Below are 10,104 nucleotides of genomic sequence, written 5' to 3' on the forward strand. Positions count from 1 at the left end.
AGTATTCTATATATAAACCATCTGAACCCCTCGATTAGATTCCAGTCTGTAACTCACTCCCAGGTATCCATTATTCTACATATAAACCATCTGAACCCCTCGATTAGGTTCCAGTCTGTAACTCACCCCCAGGTATCCATTATTCTATATATAAACCATCTGAACCCCTCGATTAGATTCCAATCTGTAACTCACTCCCAGGTGTCCATTATTCTATATATAAACCATCTGAACCCCTCGATTAGGTTCCAGTCTGTAACTCACTCCCAGGTATCCATTATTCTATATATAAACCATCTGAACCCCTCGATTAGGTTCCAGTCTGTAACTCACCCCCAGGTATCCATTATTCTATATATAAACCATCTGAACCCCTCGATTAGGTTCCAGTCTGTAACTCACCCCCAGGTATCCATTATTCTATATATAAACCATCTGAACCCCTCGATTAGGTTCCAGTCTGTAACTCACTCCCAGGTATCCATTATTCTATATATAAACCATCTGAACCCTCGATTAGATTCCAGTCTGTAACTCACTCCCAGGTATCCATTATTCTATATATAAACCATCTGAACCCCTCGATTAGATTCCAGTCTGTAACTCACTCCCAGGTATCCATTATTCTATATATAAACCATCTGAACCCCTCGATTAGATTCCAGTCTGTAACTCACTCCCAGGTTTCCATTATTCTATATATAAACCATCTGAACCCCTCGATTAGATTCCAGTCTGTAACTCACTCCCAGGTATCCATTATTCTATATATAAACCATCTGAACCCCTCGATTAGATTCCAGTCTGTAACTCACTCCCAGGTATCCATTATTCTATATATAAACCATCTGAACCCCTCGATTAGGTTCCAGTGTGTAACTCACTCCCAGGTATCCATTATTCTATATATAAACCACCTGAACCCCTCGATTAGATTCCAGTCTGTAACTCACTCCCAGGTATCCATTATTCTATATATAAACCATCTGAACCCCTCGATTAGATTCCAGTCTGTAACTCACTCCCAGGTATCCATTATTCTATATATAAACCATCTGAATCCCTCGATTAGATTCCAGTCTGTAACTCACTGTATCCCATCCCACCTTTAACTGTATCAAACACATCCTCGCACAAGAGGTCAAACTCACCCTGCCCAACGCCTCACTCTCCACCTTATCTCTCCCCCAACTCCTCCTCCCATTTCTCCTGAATCCTCACCATGTGCTTCCCCAGCCACCCAAGTATGTCCCCAATTCTACCCTCCTCCACATTCAGAAGCAGCAGCCGTTCCAATACGACATACTTCGGCAGCCTGGGGAACCCTTTACACACCTTCCTTGCAAAGCCCCTCACTTTTAGATACTTAAAATCACTTGCTCTCAGGATCTCTACCCTCACCTGCAGCTCTTCCAGTCCTGTAAACCTCTCCTCCAAATATAAATCCCTGGCCCTCATCAACCCCACCTCTCTCCACCTCCTGTACATGCCATCCGTCTCCCCCGGTTTGAATCCGTGGTTCACACACAACAATGTTAGCACCGACATCCCCGCCATCCGAAACTGTCTCCTCAGCTGGTTCCACACCCTAACCGTGGACTGTACAACCGGGCTCTCCATATATCTCCTCGGTGACAACGGTAGTGCCACCGTTACCGTGGCCCTGAATCTGGGCCCCCTACAGGACTCCTCCTCCACCCTAACCCATTCCGGCCTCTCTCCCTCCCACTCTCACCTCACTTTCTCCACATTCACCACCCAATAATAGTGCAGTAAGAATTTTTACAACACCAGGTTAAAGTCCAACAGGTTTGTTTCGATGTCACTAGCTTTCGGAACGCTGCTCCTTCCTCAGATGAATGAAGAAGTATGTTCCAGAAACATATATATAGACAGATTCAAAGATGCCAGACAATGCTTGGAATGCGAGCATTAGCAGGTGATTAAATCTTTATAGATCCAGAGATGGGGTAACCCCAGGTTAAAGAGGTGTGAATTGTGTCAAGCCAGGACAGTTGGTAGGATTTCGCAGGCCAGATGGTGGGGGATGAATGTAATGCGACATGAATCCCAGGTCTCGGTTGAGGCCGCACTCATTTGTGCGGAACTTGGCTATAAGTTTCTGCTCAGCGATTCTGCGTTGTTGCGTGTCCTGAAGGCCGCCTTGGAGAACACTTACCCGGAGATCAGAGGCTGAATGCCCTTGACTGCTGAAGTGTTCCCCGACTGGAAGGGAACATTCCTGCCTGGTGATTGTCGCACGATATCCGTTCATTCGTTGTCGCAGCGTCTGCATGGTCTCGCCAATGTACCACGCTTCAGGACATCCTTTCCTGCAGCGTATGAGGTAATAGTGCAGCAGGTTCGGTAACGCCAAGTCCCCTTTCTCTCCCTGCCTCTGTATCACAGCCCACTTCCCCCTTGGCACCTTCCCCACCCAAATAAACTCCGAAATTACGTTGACCAAATTCCGGAAGAAGGCCTTCGGAATAATAATCGGGAGCATCTGAAATACAAATAAAAACCTTGGCAAGACATTCATCTTAACCACTTGGACCCTTCCCGCCAGCATCAGGTGCTGTGTATCCCACCTCCTAAAGTCCTCCTTTATCTACTCCACCAACTTTGTTAAGTTCCACTTATGCAGTGTCGCCCACTCCCCTGTCACCTGGACCCCCAGATACCTAAACCTATCCCTACCTACCCTAAATGGCAACCCCCCTAAATTAGCTGAAACAGAGAAAGTTAACAAGCAGATACAGTGAACTATTAGGAAGGTAAATGGTATCTTAGCCTTTATTACAACGGGGCTGAAGTATAAGACTATAAGTCTTGCTGCAAAGTAACAGGGATTGAGTGTGGTCACAGCTGGAGGACTGTGGACAGTTTTAGTCTCCTTATCTGAGGAAACATATACTTACCTTAGAGGGAGCAATGAAGGTTCACGGAATTGATTCTTGGGATGAAAGGGTTTTCCGATACGAGGAGGGATTGAGTTGGATGGATCAATATTCTTTGAAGTTTGGAAGAATAAGAGGTGATCTTATTGAAACATATACAATTCTCAGAGAGCCTGACAGGGTCGATGCTGAGACTGGTCTAGAACGAGGGGTCACAAAATCAGGGTAAGGGGTCGTCCATTTAAGACTGAGATGAGGAGAAATTCCTTCCCTCAGAGAGAGTTGTGAATCTTTGGAATTCTCTCTCTCGGCGAGATGTCAGTGAGTATATTCCACACAGAGATCGACATATTCCTGAGCACAAAGGGAATGAAGGGATAGGATGGGAAAGTGGAGTCGATGTTGATGTTCAGGCAGGATCTTACTGAATGGTCACATGTCCTACTCCGGAACCTATTCTGATATTCTCATTCCTGATACCACCACCTGGAGACCTTCTTAAGGGCAATTAGGGATGGGGAATAAATGCTGGCCCAGCAGCAACACCCACATTCTGGTAAATTAATTTAAAACATTCTTTCTGCTCATTCACTGAATCAATAATCATCACACCAGGTGTCTGTCCCGTCTTCAAATAAAATATTTATTCAAGGGAGGAAACAAAATAAAGGTTCACAATGAATTGTTCGAGAGCTGGGCACAGTTACCACAATTCAGGAGATTTTGCTTCATTCTACACCAGCCCAGTGTTTATGGGTCCCATTATATTCAGAGAGGGACAGTGGGATGGGTGGAGAATCTGAGTTAAATTTACAGAATAAACAATACAGAAACACACTCACCCCCTGACAGCACACAGCAGAGAATCAGGACAACATGAGCTGTTCAGACAGTGAATCAGGCTTCTCACTAAAACTCCGACCTCCCAAAACGTGTCCCACTGTGTTACCCAGTGAGCAGGGTCAGTGGGTCAGGGTTATCACCAGACTTATCATTACAAGGATTAACGATGGGGTAGAGTTTCCCGGTGAATGTGTCAGTGAAGGTGTACAGGTGAGACATGTCCTCAGCATCGTAAAATGACACCTGTCCTCCCTCATAATCCAGGTAAATTCCCAACTTCCGGGGTTTCACTTTCAGCTGGGAGATGACATCCGGGATTTTCAATGATTTGCAGTTAGGATACCGGGCGATGACCCAGAATCCATTCTCAGGTGAACGTGTGATGTTTGCTTTCCTGTTGACAGAATCTCTGCAGACACCCACAATCCAGTAAGGCTTGTTTCCAAGACCCACCTCCCAGTAGTGTCTCCCTGATGTGAAACTCTGGGAGCTCAACACATACAAGTTGTCAGTAAATCTGTTCGGATGATCAGGTCGAGCTTGCTGCTCATTTCCGTGCCTCACACTAGTCAGATCCTGGGAAATGATGAGATAGTTGTTAGCCGTCTCCGGGTCCAGGGTGAGAGATGCTGGAACTGGAAGAGAACATGATTGGGAAGCTGTTACTGTGAGAAAAACAGGAGTGAATGACGAGACGTGTACAGACGGTGATGGGACATCACCACTTTCCTCAGCCCAGGAACTGTGGAAGCTCAGGGACAGAGTGTGTGAAGAAATTTCTCCCCCTTCCCTCAGCTCCATTCACTCAGCACAGATCAGCATCAATTCACTGAGAATAAAGATCTCTCTCCAGGACAAGACCTCGGGAAAGACAAGTTGACCCTCATCGGCTTCTGACCCAGGACAGAGGCAGGAGAAAAAAATGGAGGCAGAACTTAAATCAATTAAGATCACCAGAAAAAAATACCTGGAGAACTACTGGGATTTAAGGCAACTTGTCCCCTGGACCTGATGTCCTGCATCCCAGGATTTTAAAGGAGGGGCTGGAGAGAAAGTGGATGCATTGGTTGTAATCTTTGCAAATTCCCGAGATTACTGATCAATGATGGGGATACAACTATTTATGATCAATATTCCTGATTGGATGAAGAAACCGAATGTACTGGAGCTAAATTTTCTGATGCCACAATGTTAGGTCTTGAAGTTGCGAGGAGGATACAAAGGTTCTGCGGAGGGATATAGACCAGTTGAGTGAGTGGACAAAGATTTAGCAGATGGAGTATAAAGTGGGAAAATGTGAGGTTGTCCACCTTGGCAGGAAGAATAGAAAAAGCAGCAAATTATTTCAATAGAAAGAGACTCAGAATGTTGCAGTACAGAGGGATTTGGGGGACTTTGACCATGAATCAGTAAAAGTTAGTGTCCAGGTACAGCAAGGAATGAGGAAAACAAATGGAATGTTGGCCTTTATTGGAAAAGGGATGGAGTGTAGAGTAGGGAAGACGTGCTGCAACTGTACAGGGGATTGGTGAGACTGCAGCTTGAGTACTGTGTTCAGATCTGATCTCCTTACATCAGGAGGGAGAGACTCTCATTGGACACAGTTCAGAGAAGATTCACTGGGCTGATTCCTGGTGAAGGGATTATTTTATGAGGAAAGGTTGAGCAGGTTGGTCTGTACTCACTGGAGTTTCGAAGAATAAGAGGTTATCTTATTGAAACATAACATTCTGAGGGGATTCCTTCGTCAGGGTAGATGCTGGGAGGATGTTTGATCTCTGGGGTAAGTGAGGTGTTGGTGACACAGCATCAAATGAAGGGGCCTCTATTTAAGACAGGGATGAGGAGGAATTCCTTCTCGGAGAGGGTTATTAGTCTTTGGAATTCTCTATCACAGAGGGCAGCAGAGGCTGGGTCATTGATTCATGACCGAGTTCGATAGATTGTTGATCAACAAGGGGGTTAAGGGTCATCTGGGACAGGCAGGAAAGTGGAGTAAAGGCCACAATTCTATCAGACATGATCTTATCAAAATTCAGAGCAGGATCATTGGGCTTGACCACTCCTGTTCTTGTTCCTTCTGATCTTCTGATCATTTCATCAGTGTGTCAAACCTCATTAATCACTTGGATAACAGCAGGGAGACGGTAATATACAGAGAATGATACCTGGTGAAATCACTGCTCTCATTTCCCTCCACACTTTGATGTATTTGAATGGTTCACCAGCGATATCTGCAGGTAACTGAGTGGAGACAGTTCCAGGCTTGTGAAACTCCATCTGACTCCTGTAAAAACAGGTCTGGAAATCAGTGTGTGTTAGAGAGACAGGAGTGATCACATCACAAAACTGTTTCTTTAAACCTGCTTACCTCATCAACAGGTCCTGAATATCCTGAGGGGAAAGAAAGAGAATAGATATGATCGAGTCAGATTAAAGAGTTCTTGTTGATGTAAATCCCGAGCAGAAATTTTGAAGAGGGACAGAATCGAGACAAGGAATCAGATAGAAAATAACTTTTACTTTTTCCTTTCATTCCCTCTCTGAGCTCATCCTGGTCATCAGACCCACCTCCTGTCCCCTCCATCCTCTTCCCCAAAACTACTGATCTCCCAAACTCCCCTCCTGGTCCCCATGTTAGCTGGGATTGTCTCTCCTTTAAATCTACATCTTCACCCCTCTCACCTCCTCATTATTCTCGATCAGTCTGCAACCTTTGACACGGTCGATCACACCATCCTCCTCCACCGCCTCTCCACTGTTGTCCAGCTGGGTGTTCTGCCCGCACCAGTTCCCACTCTTATCTCTCTAACCGTAGCCCCCATCACCCCTGTGCTTGGTGAACTACATTGGCTCCCGGTTCAACAACGTATTGATGTTGAAAATACTCATCCTTGTTTTCAAACTCCTCCATGGCCTCACTCCTCCCTATCTCTGTAATCTCCTCCAGCTCCACAACCCTCCGAGACATCCTCTAATTTGTGTCTCTTGTCCACCCCCGATATTAATCCCAACACGATTGCTGGCTGAGGCTTCATTTGAATCCAGCGTTCGCAGTATCAGGAACAGCAAAACCCACAACTCAATAAAGATCTACCGACTCCACTTTAACAACGCATCTTAACCCCGTCCTCAGTAGAACTCCATGGGCAGCAGTGTAAACGTCTCCAGTTCCCAGCCCAGCTCTCTCTGAGTCCAATCATCAATCAGTGCCGTGGTTACACTGAGTATCGGAATCACACTGAGATTCTCTCACCTCATTCCCCATTGGACCCTTACTGACAGCAGAAAGAAACAATCACCCAACCAATCAGACTGAGGCCTTGCCCAATCCCAGAGGTTAAAGGTCAGAGTGCCTGCCCTCAGTCTCTGGAATGTTTCACTGGACAAGACAAAGAGATTTTGTACCTTGAGGAACTCTGGGGCCTCTTGTACCTCCAGCCTCGATTTTAGATCTCTTATTGCTCCTTCAAGAGAAGACAATTCATCCATGGTTTTGGTTAAATTCTTCTCTATTTCCTCTGTTATTTTATTGCTTTTTCTCTCCAACTCTGCTTTCAGCAGCTCCTCCTTCTCAACCAGGAACTTGTGCATCTTTTCAAATTCACTGTTGATTTCATTTCTCAGTCTGTCAACTTCAGCCTGGAACAGATTGAATACAGAACGGAATAAACAACGTTTATAATCCCAGTGACCCTGGTCTCTGTCCACTGGGATATAGGAAAAATGTTTGCATCCAGTAGGACTAACAAATAATAACAGCTCACTGCCGGCTCAATAATTTGATGGAATATTGAGTATGTGGGAGTGAGTTACAAACAAACATTATAAAGTGATTCCAATGGTTAATCCTCAATAAGAACCATCAAGGTGTGAATTACAGACTGGAATTTAATCGAGGGGTACAGATGGTTTATATATAGAATAATGGATACCTGGGAGTGAGTTACAGACTGGAATCTAATCTAGAGCTTCAGATAGTTCAAAAATAAAACAATCGATACCTGGGAGTGAGTTACAGACTGGAATCTAATCAAGGGGTTCAGATGGTTTATATATAGAATAATGGATATCCAGGAGTGAGTTACAGACTGGAATCTAATTGAGGGGTATAGATGCTTTATATATAGAATAATGGATACCTGGGAGTGAGTTACAGACTGGAATCTAATCGAGGGGTTCAGATGGTTTATATATAGAATAATGGATACCTGGGGGTGAGTTCCAGACTGGAATCTAATCGAGGGGGTCAGATGCTTCACATATAGAATAATGGATACTTGGGAGTGAGTTACAGACTGGAATCTAATCGAGGGGTTCAGATGGTTTATATATAGAATAATGGATACCTGGGAGTGAGTTACAGACTGGAATCTAATCGAGGGGGTCAGATGGTTCACATATAGAATAATGGATACTTGGGAGTGAGTTACAGACTGGAAGCTAATCGAGGGGTTCAGATGGTTTATATATAGAATAATGGATACACGGGAGTGAGTTACAGCCAAGATTTATTTAATGAATTGTTGTGACTGATTTGAGAGAGAAAATAAGACATTTTCACATTGTCATAATAATCTGCAGTTTGCAGACACTCCCTTTCTTACCGTTCAGGGACCAGCCCGCAGTGTACTTTGGAGCAGCAGCATTTTATTCAGTAAAATTCTCTCTCTGACTGTGTGAGAAGCTCACTCACTCTCAATAACAAACACAGGGAAGTTTACACAAAGCCTAAAGGACACTCTCCTACCTTCATGTGTAAAATCCCATCCTCTCGTTTTCTTTTACTGTGGAGACTGAGGTCCATTTGCTTCTGCAGAGTTTCCAATGATGTTTCTAACTTTTTCTGAGACAGAAAGGACACAAAGGGGTTTGTCAAAGGAAACAATCATTGTCACATTCAGGAGGAGTTTGCTGTTTTAAATAGAGTGAGACTAGTGAGGTAGAGAAGGAGATATTCTCAGGATTGACACTCAATAAACAAAGTAGAAGCTGTGGGTTAATTCTGTTTGTTACAATTATCCTCCTCCAGGTTAATTCCCCTCCTCAATCAATCCTTTCCTCGCTCCCTCTCTCTTTCGACATTCCTCTCCCCTTCCCTACCCCTGACTCTCCTGCCCTTTCTTCCCCTCCCCACATTCTACAAACACTCTCTCTCTCTATTACTTACACCCTGTCCCTCTTCCCCATCTACCTGTGTCAGTAGCAGTGATCCAGTACCTTGTATATCTGGGCTGCCTCCTTTATTGGGATCACCCTGTGCGTCTTATGTGCGCTGGACATCCCACACACCACACAGATCGTTTTGTGTTCATCTTCACAGAAGAGTTTCAGCTTCTCTTCGTGTTCCTGACAGTAAAACTCCTCCTGTGGCTGTGTCACCTTCACCTTCTGCTCTCTGAACTTCTCCACGATGTTATTCAGGGTGAGAGCGGGCCTGACGTTCCTCTGGGTGAAGACCTGTCGACACTGGGGGCAGGAAACATCGCCCGGGACCTTCTGCCAACTCTGAGAGATGCAGGAGCTGCAGAAATGATGTCCACATTCCAGAGACACCGGCTGGGTGAATATCTCCAGACAGATGGGACAGGTTAGTTCCTGTGTGAGATCTGGAGACGCCATCCCAGTGCTCAGAGTCTCTCTCTCCTTCCCTGTTCCAGCTCTGTCACTTTCAATTCCTGTTCAGGGCTGCACTTCCTGGATTTCACTTCACGTGATCAGTGACACATCTCAGTGTCAGGAACTTTGGAATTAAATCAAACTGACCCCATTATTGTGTCTGGAGCCTTTTTCACTTTTATAAAGTCAGCTTTATAACATTATTTCCTTTTCTCTCTGAACCACACCAGTCATTAAAATCCTTCTGTCCCCTGCGAATCTCCCCCCCCCCCCTCCCCTCCACTCGAAGAAGGGAGGAGCTCTTGAATTTCTTTGAACTCCAGGTTAAAGTCCAACAGGTTTAATCAAAATTACCTGGATCAGCACTCTGAAAGCTTGTGATTTGGAACAAACCTGTTGGACATTAACCTGGTGTTGTGAGACTTCTTACTGTGCCCACCCCCGTCCATCTCCACATCTGGCATTTCTTTGTCACCAACATTTAGATCATCCTTTCAGCTGCCTGAGGTTTGTGACCATGGAGTCGGAGGGAGAAATTCCTCACCAGTGTATGGAGCACTGGACTAGAAGTGGCCTCACAAGGAGACACAGTCGAGCAAAGAAGGCGCGTACAGAACCGGCAACACAGAAAAGCATGGCAGGGGCGCAGGATTCTGGTGCGGTGGCACAGTGGCCGACGGGACAGCTGGTGAAGTTCTTTGAGGAGAGCTTCGCCAAGCTAAAGAAGGATACGCTAGACCCG

At 45.2% G+C, this 10,104-nt stretch overlaps 1 protein-coding gene across 1 annotated transcript; it reads right to left on the minus strand.

The window, feature by feature from the left end:
* Positions 1-3,554: 3,554 nt before the first annotated feature.
* On the minus strand, positions 3,555-9,597 carry LOC140390347 (zinc-binding protein A33-like). The gene is made up of 6 exons (XM_072475419.1): positions 8,964-9,597; positions 8,494-8,589; positions 7,152-7,385; positions 6,115-6,137; positions 5,912-6,030; positions 3,555-4,378 (listed from the first exon to the last, which is right to left on the minus strand). Exons 1-6 carry the CDS (start codon positions 9,363-9,365, stop codon positions 3,846-3,848), a joined length of 1,407 nt encoding a protein of 468 aa, XP_072331520.1. The 5' UTR covers positions 9,366-9,597; the 3' UTR covers positions 3,555-3,845.
* Between the last annotated feature and the right edge of the window lie 507 nt (positions 9,598-10,104).

Source organism: Scyliorhinus torazame, chromosome 14, assembly GCF_047496885.1.
Source record: "Scyliorhinus torazame isolate Kashiwa2021f chromosome 14, sScyTor2.1, whole genome shotgun sequence".
NCBI lineage: Eukaryota > Metazoa > Chordata > Chondrichthyes > Carcharhiniformes > Scyliorhinidae > Scyliorhinus > Scyliorhinus torazame.